We start from the raw sequence: 15,634 nt of genomic DNA on the forward strand, positions 1-15,634 counted from the left end.
ATACACGTGGTTGATAAGGCATCTATATTAGTTTGTGATCATTTCACACCACACCCATAATTAAAGTCATCAATTATTTATTGGGATGTAATTTTACTGTCAGTGATGAGTGAAACAATTCTTAGATCGGTGAGTTATCGTGCACTTTTAGGATTGCCACCTTGTTTAACTTTGCATTTGCCAAATCAGAATCTTAACAGAATAAAACACTAACAGACTACAACAAAACAAAATTCTATGGGCATAGAGCATGAGACCAACACAGAACAGCACTGTGGACCAGTTCAGTTTAGTTCAATTCTATTTTATTGTTTCCATTCAGTTTCATTTATATAGCGTGGAATACAACACAGTCATCTCAAGGCACTTTTACAGAGATAAAAAGAAAAACACAATTCCAACATAAAATAAATATTTTTAATGTCATTTTCAGGAAAATAGATCACTTGGCACTGAAATGCTGGGACATTCAAAACTAAGCTATGGTTTTTAACAGAATAAATGCAAAAGTTATTAAGTTAGAAAAACATTATATTCTCCTTATGATTAAAAATCTAAAGCAGCACAAAATGGACCTTCTCTGTAAAGACAATCCTTTTAGATTCCCACCTTCTGCACTTGATTAAACATGCTGAGTCAATGGTTCTGGCAAAACACCATAAAGCCTTCTTGAATTTATTTGGATCGACAATAGTCAGAACAAAATGTATCTTCTAATATCAGACTTTCATGCATGTGTAAAAAATATGTTGTTAAACTGCCCTTGGGGGGTATGTGAGTAAAGTTTTACATGATAGCAGTTCAAAGTCCCATAAAGTACTGGAGCAGATCTTTCTGATAACAATGAGTGGCAGCATACATCCTGGATAGACGTCATTCCATCACTAGTACATTCCAACTCACGGAGCAAGAGCTAAAACATGCACCCATCACACCCACAAGCATTTTTACGTCAGTAATTGACATCAAAGTTATGAATGTAAATCTCTAGGAGGATTAGGTACGCAAGCACAAAAAGGCCAAGCCCTGATTCAAACCCATGATAGTTTTGGTATATGACAAGTTAAGAATGACTTTGGATGAGTAAAGAAGATCATCAGACCAACAAAGAACAACAATGGAAAAACAGAGAACAGCGTCAGTCCAAAATCAAATAGCATCGGACCAACTAGAACAGAATCGGACGAAGTTACAAGATTAGCATGAAACTAACAGCAGACGATATCATACCAACAAAAAAAACAGGATTGGATCAACACAGAACTGCATCAAACCTTCACAGAAAAGTGTCAAACAAAGTTAGAAAACTAGCATCAAACTAATATAGAACAATGTCATACCATCATAAAACAGCATTTGGTTGAACAATTAACAGCATCCTGACAGTGCACTATGTTGGTGGTGCACCAACTACACTACGCATCCAACTTATAGTGAAACAGCTGCTTGATATTAGTTTCAGACCAGTATAAACGTGCGTTTTATGCTAATGTGTAATGTTTGTTGTTTGTTTTAAGTTCATTATTAGTTGATGTTGGGTTTCTTCTATCAAAAGACTCAATCAAAACACAATCAAACTTTCATGAGTTTGTTAATAAAGAGGTTCTGCTTTGGGGTTACACACAACTGTCTTGTCAAGGTCTAACGCCTTTACTGCTGAATCAAAAATAAAGACCTGAATCAATAGGTAGACTCAAAGTGACACTGAAAAACTAACCCATGTATGTGTTACCTCCAGAGTAGACTATTGCAACTCATTATTAGGGTGTCCCAATAACGCTGAAAAAAGTCTTCAACTGACTAAACTTGCTGCAGCGAGAGTCTTGACAAGAACCAGCATCGGAGACCACATGTCTCCAATATTCTCCTCTCTTCATTGGCTCCCTGTTGAATCCAGTGTAGAATTTAAAATCCTCCTTCTGAATTATAAAGCTCTGAACAACCAGGCTCCATCATCGCTTAAAGGACTGTTAGTCCCATGTTACCCCATGAAGAACACTTTGTTCTCAGAGTGCTGCTTACTGAAGTTTCCTCGTTTTTTTAGTACAATAGGAGACTGAGCTCTCAGGCTCCTCTCATGTGGAACCAGATCCCAGCTTGAGTTTGGGAGGCTGAAACACTCTCTACTTTTAAGGCCAGGCTCAAGACTTTTCTTTTTTAATAAAGTTTACAGTGAGAGCAGGATCAGGCCACCCTGGGCCATTTTCTAGTGAAGCTACTATAGGTTTAGGCTGCTGGAGCACCGACGCTGAGCTTCTTTACTTTATCATTCACCATGTTTCACTATTACATGTCACTGACATTTGCTTCACTCTCAGTCTGCTCTCTCTTTCTCTCTCCCCCTTCCCTCTTCTATCACCTCACCCGACTGGAATAGCAAAAGGCAGCCACATCTGAGCCTGGTTGAGCAAAGGTTTCTTCTTCTGAGAATGGAAGTTTTTCCTTTCTAAAGTATCTTATGCTTGCTCATGTGGAATTGTTGTTGTTTTTTTCTGAAAAAGCACCTGAAATGACAGTGCTGTATTCACTGCTATATAATTCAAGTTTAATTGAATTGAATTATTAAGGACATTTAAATTGGATTTGATTTCTTCAGAATCTGCCACAGTTCCACCTGTGGGTGTGATATTTGAGTGCTTAGGCGAACATAATGAGGTGTATTATTTATATCTCTCCTTAAAAAAAGTTTGAAAATGTACGCTCAAGAAAAGCTTTCCTGAACACACTGTTCTACCACTTGAAATGTTTTAATCAGTAAGGCACTGAATGTGTTCACAACCGGTTCATCTTCATTTTATTATTCGTATCGTTTTATGTTGAGAATCCAGAAGAACTTGAAGCGCCAGGCTGCTAAATCAGATCAGAAGTGTCATGGCATTGGATTCCAGCAACTTCAAAGACCCAGATGAAGTAGGTAACCTTAGTGATCGTGAATAATTTGCATACAAACTGTGTTACGCATGAGCTATGATACTGTGTTCCAGTTGAATCACAAACATTGTCTAACCTTTTTTTTAATATGTCTTTATCTTTTGATGGAACTGAATTCCAATGAGATCACAAGTGAGCGGCTGCCCTTCCCTTTATGCAAAACCTGGTGTTGTATTCAGGGGAACTTTAATTACGCACTGAACATAATTCCGTGCTGCATTCAGTCGTGATCTCCCACACCCGAGTTTCCCTCAGGCACTTTGCTTCCCATTGTTCAGAAACATGTGTATGACGACTGAAATAGCTTGAGATGTGACTTGGCTGTCTCTTTGTGTGAACTGGCTCCCGATGGGTGTAGCTTACCTTTGCTCGTAGTTCATGTGAATTGACACCAGGCAGAATAAACTTATATAGAAGATTGATGAATTGATTCCATAACAAATATTTACTCATATTATAGCAGTGATTGGAGTCTCTCTATATATCATCTTGGCATCTTACAGGTTTCTGCAACCTTTATGACCAAAACAGTCGATTAAAAAAAAAAACGTTTTAACAAATACAATTTGTCTGGTGCCACCAACCTTTCTAATGATCAGAAATGAAGAAAAGGAAATTGCATTCATGGCATTTTATATTACAAATCAGATATAATTCACCTTGTATTTTATGTATTTCTTTTTTATTGTTGTTGCAGGAGGAACATTTTTGCTGCTTTAGCCTTTTTATGCATCATGACTATTTGCAATAGGGTATTTGCCGTGACCATGTTTCAAATCAAATGTATAAGGCATATGAGGCATGGTAAATATTTTCATATCGTCAGAAACAAGCTTTTATTCTGTAAGATGCCCTGGTGCTTCTTCCTCAGTAGCTTCCTGTCACTTGCCGGTGCGCGCTCTGGTGGAAGCAGCGCGTAGAAAACCACATGAAAAGGCAAAACTGGAAAAAACTGACTTGCGCAACAAGGCGGCGGTTTGTTTCATTTGGCATCGAGTTTACATCTTGATGGAACTGATAGAATGCGACAAAAGACGGTGAGCGGAAAGGCCAGACCTTTCCTGTTGCTGTCTGAGCAGCATTTCAGTTCAAACATTGAAGAAACCGAGCCTCTATTGTGAGGCCTGAACACTTTATTATTCAAGAAAGGAAACTTTTATCAAAGTTTTTGATTACAATTCACAGATTCGGTCATGTCCAAATTATTGATTCCGCCAATGAGAAGAAAAAATACTTGTAAGAGAGTCTGTTTATTGTTGGTGAGAGCAAATCTACTGGGACATCAGGCTGTGAACTGAGATATATACTGAGTCTATACTGTAAAGCGTCGGGGGTTTCAGAAACACACTGGTCAAGTGTGATGAATTATTGTGAACATCTGTTGCCGTTCACACAATGCTGAGGGCCCCCCCCCACTCTTCATCTGCTCCCTCAGCCATTGTTTTTTCCCCGTGAGAGCATGACAGCATGACAGCACACACCCACAGTACTATACAGTACACACGCGTACACACTCCCAGAGGGTCTGCACACAACAGCTAGAAAATACCCATGTGCATGTGATAAAATCTGTACATGTGGGGAAGGAACGGTGACTTGATATATTGTGGTGTGTATTTGGGGTGCAGCTGGAGGTGGCAGAAATAAAGATGAAATAAGACGAATAAGAATGGTGGACAATATTCAAAATCCTGGGACAGGATGAGCAGAAACAAAGCACGAGAGGCCCATTTGAGATGGTTTGTACATGTGCTTTTCATTTATAAACAAAATGTAACAACTGCATGAATCCCTTTGGGGCAGAATGACCTGAAAAGAGATTGTGTTTATATTGTACAAAGGATGTTGGAGATTGAGCTGCTGGTCAGGTGAAAAAGAAGAGCACATCAGAGAAAAATCCATGAATTTAGTGAAAGAGGACATGGACTTTTTATTTATTTTATTTTTGTAGTTATTCATTTATTTTTGCAACAGTAGAGGAAGTAGGGCGTAGGGTGAGATGGTGGCAGATGGCCCACTGGGGCGAACTGTGAAGGGGGCCACCGGAAGACAAACATAACAATAAAACATAGAATCTGATGCTATTACAGAAAATCTAAAACAACAAAACCAAATCTAAAGCATAAATTAGCTGAGCACCTCACAAAATGTATTCTAAACCTTAATTATGCAGTCTTCATGATGTGAATATTCACTAATTGGAATTGTGTTAAGTTTTGATTTATTAAGGATGTATCCCATTTTAATGTATCCTAAGCTGAAAAGAGTTGATACAAAAGTATGGGTTTGTGTGTGAAACAAACATTGTTAAAATGATTCATCAGTTGCAGATTTGATTTCCTTTTTCTTTTTCAAAATAGGTAACAAACCCCTATTGCACAGTGTATCTCAATCAATTTCAATATGATTGTGTTCTATTGTTTTGTGAAGGAAAACTATACGTAGGATTTGCCGATTTAATTTATATCAATACTGAGTTTTCTTTTCTTTTTGGGAATTTACCTGCCTAAAAGTTGTTAAATGTGTTAAAAGTTTCCTCGATCCGTCAGACGCAGAAGTACGCGTCTTATCCACTAGATGGCATTAAAGTTAAGCTCCAGAAAGTTCCACAATTCCAGTGTGAAGATTCGCCAAGCTCTTCATAAGAGCCCATATGTGTGTCTTATTTGAAGGTACAGAATATACACATATCTATATGTGTTGTGGGTGAAGACTGTCTGTGCACCTGTTTTACAACGTTTCCAAAAATATCCAAATCCTAGGATTGCTATTTACTAAGCACTGGAGCATAAAACACATTTGTATGTCTTTAATTTGACATGAAATATGGTTGTGAGGTCATGTCCCCCCAAGATAAAAACCAAATACATTTTACAAACTACATTCCAAATGATGTGAATCTCCATCATTGTGTTTTCGTGAGGTGAGATTATAGGTCTCATGTAGCCTACCACAAAATAGCAATTTACCCTTCTGTACTGTCACATAAGCAACACTGAAGGGTGTCTTGCCTATTATACAGACTAAATGTGCAGACTTCAGCTTAGTATCAATAAAAAGAAAATGCAAACCATGTTAAAACATTGTGTTCCCTGGTGTCTTCTTTCACTGGTGTAATTTTGCCAGCCTGTCATCATCTTATTTGATCAGTCCAAGGACATGTTTAATCATTCATCTCTGCCTTGCCGACACTGCACAGAAAATGCAGCATAATGAGTATAATAAAGCCCAGTTCAGTGAACAAGGGTGGAGTAGTGGAATTTTGATACATTTTGAGTGGATCTAATTAATCCACCTCTTGAATTATTTAGCTCTCGGTCATTCTATTTGTCTGCGGATGCTCATCTCTGCCCAACACAGCACTGCGCTTTCCTCTGGAGCACAATCAGATGTGTTGCGCTCACTGTTCACTGGGTGGACATTGCGCTATGTCATCATTTCTATCCTCTATTCCTGGATGCAGGACAGCCATATCAGGGTGTTACGTTTAAGAGGCTCTTCAGCTTATGGGATATGGGTCAACAAAGGTGGAATCACTTTACAGCTTCATTTATTCAGAAGACACTGAAACAGTTCAGGAACCTTTTTCGGATTACATGTTTGTGGGTCTTATTTTACTTATGAAAAGAGGTGGTGGGAGCCACTGTCACTCAATATAGAGGCACACGATCAGTCTATTAAGTACAGAATTAGATAATTTTCTCCTTGGAGCCCATCTTCTAGGATATATTTTTGAAATTGTCTCTTTTTGTGATATAATTATTTGTTCAGTCATCCATTGTCCTCACTACTGTCACATGTCGATGTTGATGGTAACCAGCTGTTCCAAGGCTCATTTATCTGGCAGGTTGCTGCCACTGGTGGCGTCTTTAAGAAAGGGCGTGAAAAGACTGACGCAGGCAGAAGCTCACAGAGAGCCCCACAGGGAAAGTTCTTCGTTAACTGTAATTACTCCCACTCCACCATGGTTCAAAGTCATTTAATCTGCAGTGCCTGTTGTACTGTGGGCATATCAGGCCAATTAAAGGCTGGTTCAGGTGTACATGAGTCTCCATGGCAAGAATAAGGACCCCATGTTTGATTGAAATTTATTTTTGTATACGTGGAAGGTACTTTATTCATGGAAGATAACGTATTACATGTTTTATTGCAGTTCAGGTGAATAAACAGGTAATAAATCATGATGACAGCTGTGGCTGTACCTCCAGGGAAAAATGGCCTTACCTGCTGCCTGGCTATTAGAGTAGACTAAGGCCTGCTGTCAATCCTCTTATATTGTGCCTCACTGAAAATGGATTAGTGAGTAACACTTACGTTTGGGCCTCGGGTCACTTTGAAGGGATTTCACTGAATGGGCCTGTAGCTGACACTGGTGTCTTATATATTGATAATACAAAACACAATTTTCTTTTTTTAAATACATATTTAGGAAAGGTGTATTCACTTTGATGGCGGGATTTTTCTACTTTTACCCGATTTGGATTATTTGATACCTTTTTGTTTCCATGCATGCCCCTGAAAAGAAAGAAAAACTGGGCATAAGTAGTTTTGTTTGCGAGCATTCTTTTCAAGACATGGTGCCTGTGAGCAGCCCTGTTTGTGAAAACACATGGGAGCCTTCAGAGACGCTGACTGTGGGACATAAGTAGCTCTCCGGGGTGCTGAAGTTGTCTCCAAACGCTCTGGACGCAGCACCTGGGCATCCTCTCGTCACTCTCAGCCCGTAATCCCATCACAATGACAGGGCTGTGTCTTCACTGGAGCCACACTGGGGCGGAACGGTAGGATTCTGAGATGGTAACCTGGCAATTTTTGTGGATACAAATCCGAGAGGACACCTGTAAGTTTGTCTCACTGGAGCCTGAACCTATCCTGATGGCAACAAAGAAACTGTAAGTATTTCATCAATAATCAATTCTGCCAAAAAGCAATTTGAGACAATTCTGAGACTTTGACTCTGTCCCTCTTTTGTAGGTGTACATCATCTTAGTGAAAGGCTACCTAATTTATAGTGAATACGTTTCACTATTTAGGACACCCTGGAAGTAAAATGCAACATTTTCCTCCAATCAGAGGAGGGCTATGGGAGTCCAATCATCCATATGTGCCTATAATTAAAAGCAGGCAGACTTTACCCGCCTTGCCCTTTTATAATGTTCTCTTATGGATCATCCTTGGAGTGTTGACGTTTCCTTGTTGTGTGCGATGTCTGATATTCAAAGTGGGGGTTTTAGGCCCCTGGAACTGCGACCCAATATTCTACAGGGCTCTGCCAACCTCAGCCGCCCGGCTGGCGGTAGGCAGGATCAATGCAGACCTGAGTCTGGATATGGGCCTGAAGATGGACTTCATCATTCTCCAGGAGCCTTGTGAAACCTCCAAAGCTCTCACAGCATTTATTTATAACAAGAACATGGCTGATGCCTTCATTGGTCCCACCAACCCGGGATACTGTGTGGCAGCCTCTCTGCTGGCCGGGACCTGGGACAAGGCCCTCTTCTCCTACAGCTGCGTCACGTACGAGATGGACCGCATCACGGCTTATCCGACCTTTGTGAGAACCGTGCCCTTTCCATCCGACGTGCTGTTCATCGTGCTCAAGCACTTCAGGTGGGCCAGCGTTGCGGTGGTCTCCTCTAACGAAGACATCTGGATAGATGCCGCTGGGAGAGTGGCCACAGCTCTGAGGAGTAAGGGGCTTCCTGTCAGCATCGTTACACCCATTGGGTTGAATGAGACGGAGATGGGGAGTGCGCTGACTAAGATCCAGAATGCGGGAGGAATCAGAGGTGAGTCTGCGAGAGAAAAATGGTTCAACGGTCAAGTTTCAGCTGAGGTGGGAAAACTGCTGCTTGGTTGGTAATTTTCTAACCCTATGGTCAGCTGTTAATGTGTTTGTATACGTGTTGTATCGGCCCTTTTGCAAGACCCTTCTGTGTGTGTGTGTGTGTGTGTGTGTGTGTGTGTGTGTGTGTGTGTGTGTGTGTGTGTGTGTGTGTGTGTGTGTGTGTGTGTGTGTGTGTGTGTGTGTGTGTGTGTGTGTGTGTGTGTGTGTGTGTTAATGGGAGGATTCTACTCACCACTGAGGTCTCAAAGCACTGATCAGTCACATCCACCCTAACCCTAACCTCCATGGCAGATGTTGCATGGACATGAAAGTCTGTGTTAATATGTGACTGATAAGTATTTTGAGATTTCTATGGTGTGTAAGATGTGATGGACATGTTAACCAGCCAGGGCCGAAACACTTTGTGGCCCAGTGCTTGGTCATTATCTCAGGAAACGTCTTTAATGTCTTTCATTTAATGGTTTTCAAAAAGCTGTGTTTCCCTTGACGCATTTAGCAAGTAATGAAAAATTCCACCACAAGCAACTTTTGAATACAAGGTGTATCTACTGAGTGAGATGTTGAGGTATCCTTTCCATCAAAGCTGTCTACTATCACACTGAAAGAATACAATCATGAGTTTTGTCCATATTATATGTTATTATCCTTTTCAGTCATCATTATGTGCATGCACTCTATCCTCGTTGGAGGCAAACAGCAAGCTGAGTTTCTTCTCAAAGCACAACAGATGGGACTGACCTCGGGGAAGTATGTTTTTGTGCCCTACGACACTCTCCAATACAGCGTGCCCTACGTCAACGTCTCCTACCTCCCTCTGCAAAACAGCAGCAGGCTCAGTGAGGCCTATGATGCTGTGCTCACCATCACCTTGGCCTCCGAGTCTCAGTCCTTCCATGAGGCATTCTCGGCAGCCAAGGAGGTGACACTGCCAGTGCAGGCAGAGCAGGTAGGGCATGTTTGGATGTTGTTGTTGTTTTCAAATTTGGAATTGTTGCTGGTCAAACTATATTATTTCATGCTAATACGTTCACTGACCCCTGCAGGTGAACCCACTGTTTGGGACCATCTACAATAGCTTATATCTGCTGGCAAACTCCATTCATAATGCCAGGAGAGCAGGCATGCGGCTGTCAGGCTCCAACCTGGCCTACTTTATAAAGAACACAACATTTAATGGCTTCAACCAGAAGGTCAAAGTGGACATGAGTGGAGATGTCAACATCAACTATGTCATCCTGGACTCTGATAATCGGGACAGTCAGCTGTACCAGACCTACACAGTGGACCTAAAGTCCGGGACACTTCGTTTTGCGGGAAGGTCAATTAATTTCCCGGGAGGCTCCCCTCCACCATCCGATTCTTACTGCTGGTTTGACAAAGATGCCATCTGCACAGGAGGTATGTAGCTGTGAGGATACCGTGTTTCAATCATTAGTTGATATAGTTTGTAACATAGTGGTTATCTTCCTTTCCATCATTGTCGATTCATGTGTGATCTCCCACAGGTGTAGAGGTCACTTACATCATAATAGTGTTAGGTGTGGTCCTGGCTTTGGCTGCTGGAGGACTCGCTCTAAGTTTTTATATCAGGTACGACCTTCAAATACAGATCATGTGACCTACTTTTGGAAGAAGCCGTAATTCCTGATGCACTTTGCTTCCATTAGAGAGACATATCTTCTAAATGAAGTAGATGTGGAATGTATTTTTCAATTTCTAACACTTACAAATACACACCAGTTCTAAATGTTTGCCACCTGTCTTTGTCCAAAGAGATTTTTTTTTTTGTAGATCTATTTTTCAATGTCTTTTGCAGGAGGAGGCTTCAACAAATCCAGCTGGTCAAAGGTCCCAATCGGATCCTCCTGACCCTGGAGGATCTGACTTTCATCAATCCGCAGCTTAGCAAAAAGGCAAGCAGCCTGACTATCACCCAGCAAAAGATCATACTCACTTCTTTAATTTGTTTGATTGTACCTCTTGTTCCTAACAACTGTTCCAATTCTGTTTGATGTCTAGAGAATCACTTTAGAGGATCTGAGTGAATCCAGAAGTGCTCTGGAGGAAAAATCTGGAGACCCATCGCACTCCATGAACAGCATGCAGACGGCAACTCATGAGACTACTAATGTTGCCGTGTATGAGGTGGGTTGCACAGGTTATTATATTTTCAGCTTAGATTCTTTGTGTAAAACACAATATATACAAAAGTCTGACTGAATAAAGAAAGCCAAAGTTGTGTCTGGAATATGAACTCAATGTGATTTACATCCAACAAAATAAAACTTTTTAGTGTGTTAAGTTTCATAGACTAAAACTAGTCTAGTTTTAATTCAAACATTGAATTTGTTAAGATTTCTTGAAATTTGAGCAGAGTACATAGCAGTAAACTATCAGTATCTTAGTGAGGTAAAGTTTGATATAAAGACTTTTAGTGAAACTATAAACATCTTCACACATCATTCTAAATGTGCCACATATTCATACATTTATTTGAAAGAGAAACTAATTGATCAAAGTGGCCATTTATCCAGTATTTATCTCAATAGAGTTGCTTGAACATGTGGTGAGTTCTCATGAAGTTACAGTTTGACCACTAGTCTCTGCTAAAAAAAAGTGAATATTTTATTTTCCATTTTCTTGACCCTGCGCTTAAGAACAACATCGCTTTCCCCCCCCCAGGGTGACTGGGTGTGGCTGAAAAAATTTGACGATGGGCATTTTAAAGAAATAAAACAAAGCACCACCAAAATCTTCACAAAGGTACAGTAACATGTCACTGACATGTGGTGATATGATGATACTATGTCATGCGGAGGCTGCTGGGTACAGAAATAATATGTAGGTTCAGAAATTCATGTCTTACAAGGGAACTTTATTTGATTAATGTTTTGAAGCCTCTCGTCAGAGTTTCAGTAAAAACACCAATATGCCGTAGAGTCAGCTGACCACACTGTAATTCCTTTCCTGCTTTCTCAGATGAAGGACCTGAGAAATGAAAACGTAAATCCCTTCCTGGGCTTTTTCTCTGACTGCCCCATGTATGCAGTGGTAACAGAGCACTGCTCACGAGGCAGTCTGCAGGATCTGCTGAGGAACGAGGACGTTAAATTAGACTGGATGTTCAAGTCTTCACTTCTACTTGATCTCATCAAGGTAAGTGCTGAAAATTGTAGCCCACCAAAACCTGTGGTACATTTCACATTTTGTCACTGAGCATTGCAACAATTCTGATTTATATATGTCTTCCAGGGTATGAAATATCTTCATCATAGAGACTTTCCACACGGCAGGCTAAAATCACGAAACTGTGTCGTGGATGGGCGCTTTGTCCTGAAGATTACAGACTATGGCTTCAATGAGTTGCTGGAGTCTCAGAAAGCTCCTGCAGAAGAACCACCACCTGAAGGTACCGCCACTGGAACTTGTGGTCATCTTGATTTTTTTATTTTTACATTTGTGTGCATTTGATTCAGTATGGGGCATCATAAGCTATCTTGAATGTTCATTTCTGTACTCAGATCTGTTTTGGACAGCTCCAGAGTTCCTACGCGACCCTGCAATGGCTCGAAGAGGGACATTTAAGGGAGATGTGTACAGTTTTTCAATAATCCTTCAAGAGGTTGTGGTGAGAGGGCCACCTTACTGCATGCTGGGTCTTCCACCTGAAGGTGGGTGTCCACAACAAACAATGACATTCTGATAATGAAAATAATTAGAGAATAATATAGATTTTAGGGGTGTGCCACCAATATTAATAACCATGTGCTTTGGCTTTCCTGGAACTATATTTTTTTCACTTTTTCAGCACGGAATTGTTGCGTATTGTACTTTAAAACTGAATGAATGTGTCCCTGTATTATTTTCCACCCAGAGATTATTCGCAAGGTGAAAAAGCCTCCTCCAATGTGTCGGCCTACTGTGGCCCCAGATCAGGCTCCACTGGAATGTATTCAACTGATGAAACAGTGCTGGAGTGAAATGCCGGACCGCAGGCCAAACTTTGATGAAGTCTTTGACAGGGTAACATTTTGAAAACATCTATAGTGGATTAATATTTCTAATTTTACAGTTATATAAGACAAAATAAGCTAATCTAAACTAATCTCTCTAGATGCTCTCACTACAATACCGTCACATGACTGTATTCATTTAATTTAATTGAATTTGATACCATTTTTTCCAAAATACAGTTTAAGATAATCAACAAAGGTAAGAAGACCAACATCATTGACTCAATGCTGAGGATGTTGGAGCAGTACAGCTCCAACCTCGAGGACCTGATCAGAGAGAGGACAGAGGAGCTTGAGGTGGAAAAACAGAGAACCGAGAAGCTGTTGTCTGAGATGCTCCCACCGTGAGTTAATGCAAATAGAAACACACCAAAGTCCAATAGATGTCATTTATTGTCTAATTCTTGTACTTTTTCTTCTGCCCCATATTCTTTGTAGCTCCGTGGCTGAGGCACTAAAGACCGGCGCCACAGTGGAGCCTGAGTACTTTGACCAGGTTACAATCTACTTCAGCGACATTGTGGGTTTTACCACTATTTCCTCGCTCAGCGATCCTATTGAGGTGGTTGACCTCCTCAATGACCTCTACACACTGTTTGATGCCGTGCTCAGCAACCATGATGTCTATAAGGTGGGAGTCCTGGTGCAGCATCACTAATGATGGCTCAGTTTTTTTGTATACACTTTAAGTTTATCATCACCGAGAACATAACTTGTTCGGAAGCCAAGCAACTGCATTTGTCCATAATTAAATTGTCCAGTTACATATACTGAGGAGCGTACATTTGAATAAATATCCTGACTTTATCTAGGTGGAGACCATTGGTGATGCTTACATGGTGGCGTCCGGGCTTCCTAAGAGAAATGGCAACAAGCACGCTGCTGAGATCGCGAACATGTCTCTGAACATCCTCAGCTCAGTTGGAACCTTCCATATGAGACACATGCCAGACGTGCCCGTCAGGATACGAATAGGAATCCACTCAGGTGGGCTGGCAGAAAATCCGAGACACTTTAACAAGTCTTTTTCCGCACTTAATCACGTGGTACAGCAGGAATTCCATGTCAATGTTTTGTTGGACAATAAACAGAAACATTCTTCAAGGGCAATTTTTGGAATGGTTCAGAAATACGTTTTGTAGGAGAACATAATCTTTTTTTTTTTTTTTTCAAGAAAAGAGAATGATTTCTACCTTTGTTATAAATTGTATGTTTGAAGAGGGTTTGAGGAAGCAAATCTCAACTGGGCAATTGAACGCAATTTGATTGGTTCCCAAACAAAACCTACTTGTCAGGTTGAATGCATAATCGGTTTGATTGTTCTAGTTTGGATGCTTGCAGGGCCCTGTGTTGCTGGAGTGGTCGGTCTGACCATGCCTCGGTACTGCCTTTTCGGAGACACAGTGAACACTGCCTCTCGTATGGAATCCACTGGGCTGCGTGAGTATCCACTGCACCGTGAAAGTGTTGCTTTGACTCATTATCTGGAATCGCATGCCGCCTTTACGTGCCACCTTCTTCTTTTGTCATTTCTTCTGTTTGCAGCTTATAGAATTCATGTAAATATGACTACTGTAAAGATCCTGCGTTCTCTTAACGAGGGGTATAAAATAGATGTTCGAGGCAAGACTGAACTGAAGGTAACAATCTGTGATTGTTGTTAACTGATTCTACATCTGTCAACTTTATTGCTTTAGCTGTTTGTTGTTTTCTTGCAGGGTAAAGGTATTGAAGAGACATATTGGCTTGTGGGGAAAAACGGTTTCACAAAGCCATTGCCAAAGCCACCAGAGATTAGACCAGGGTAAGAGTATAAATCCTGTGTTATGTTCCTGTACCTTTGCCATGTGTTAAAACTGATTCCATGTGTTTATACTAGTAAAACATACCACAGGGAAACTATCATGTCATTCAAATTATCAATTTTGTAGATGTCACCCTCTTTTCATGAACTAAAATGTGCGAATCATTGACGTCCCTATCTTTTTTTAAGAAACATTAAGATGAAGTGTTCCCTGCCGTTGATAATACAACTATCCGTATGTTACTTCAGGGAAGACAATCATGGGCTGAACCCAGAGGACATAGCTGCATACAGGAAAAAGAAAGCCGAGAAAAAGGCTTGACCCTCTTAGTCCAAACACAGGAGGTATAGATCTGTGTGTCCGCCGGTGTTCTGTTGTGGAAGCACTCCTGTTTCTGTCTGTTTATTGTGACCCAAATGTATCTGCTGAGCTTGCACGCAATATTTCCTCTCATTGATCTCCGATCTCAGCTGATTGCTTGTGATGTACGACTCTCATTAATCTCTTGTTCTTATCACTGTCTGCGGCTTCTTAAGCAGATTGGGGGAGTAGCCCACTTTCTTCACGACATTTTCTTCGTATTGTGGCTGCTTATCACATTTTCCTGATGATGTGCTTTCTTTTTTATTTTACTGTTTGTGGCCAAGTTTGTTATGTTTTTACTCGCAGTGCGCTGCTTTGAATTATTGTCCTCCAAGTAGAGCAGTGGTTCACCTATATTCTCTCCATCATCAGGGACAACTGGCAAGAGATGGTGACAGAGGAGATCAAGCATCTATTCCGCAAGGCCAACAGGCAGGTGGACAAGAAAATATGAAGGACACAGATGCAAGAAACAAAACTAGAAGAAAGGAAGGCAAGCGAGGGGAGAACAACGAAAGGGACAACAGTCTAGGAGGGGCAGGCAGAAGACAGAGAGCAGCACCCAGACTCACTGTGTGGCTTAACGCAGACTTCTTTAAGAGGATTGTCCAGTCGGCTGGCTAATCTGCCTGCAGCCAGCACAGCAGAACACTACAGGTGCTAATGTAATGAGT

At 41.0% G+C, this 15,634-nt stretch overlaps 1 protein-coding gene across 1 annotated transcript; it reads left to right on the forward strand.

Annotated features, from left to right (window-relative positions):
* Positions 1–7,981: 7,981 nt before the first annotated feature.
* Positions 7,982–15,414, forward strand: gucy2f (guanylate cyclase 2F, retinal; the record flags this gene model as incomplete). Its single annotated transcript, XM_080504143.1, has 18 exons — positions 7,982–8,720; positions 9,433–9,725; positions 9,823–10,177; positions 10,285–10,369; positions 10,596–10,692; positions 10,799–10,924; positions 11,462–11,542; positions 11,759–11,935; positions 12,032–12,188; positions 12,301–12,450; positions 12,654–12,802; positions 12,973–13,136; positions 13,231–13,423; positions 13,605–13,779; positions 14,134–14,232; positions 14,338–14,432; positions 14,511–14,596; positions 15,333–15,414. The coding sequence occupies 18 exons, from the start codon at positions 7,982–7,984 to the stop codon at positions 15,412–15,414; spliced, it is 3,303 nt and encodes a 1,100-aa protein (XP_080360269.1).
* Positions 15,415–15,634: the final 220 nt, after the last annotated feature.

Source organism: Blennius ocellaris (assembly GCF_963422515.1).
Source record: "Blennius ocellaris genome assembly, chromosome: 2".
NCBI lineage: Eukaryota > Metazoa > Chordata > Actinopteri > Blenniiformes > Blenniidae > Blennius > Blennius ocellaris.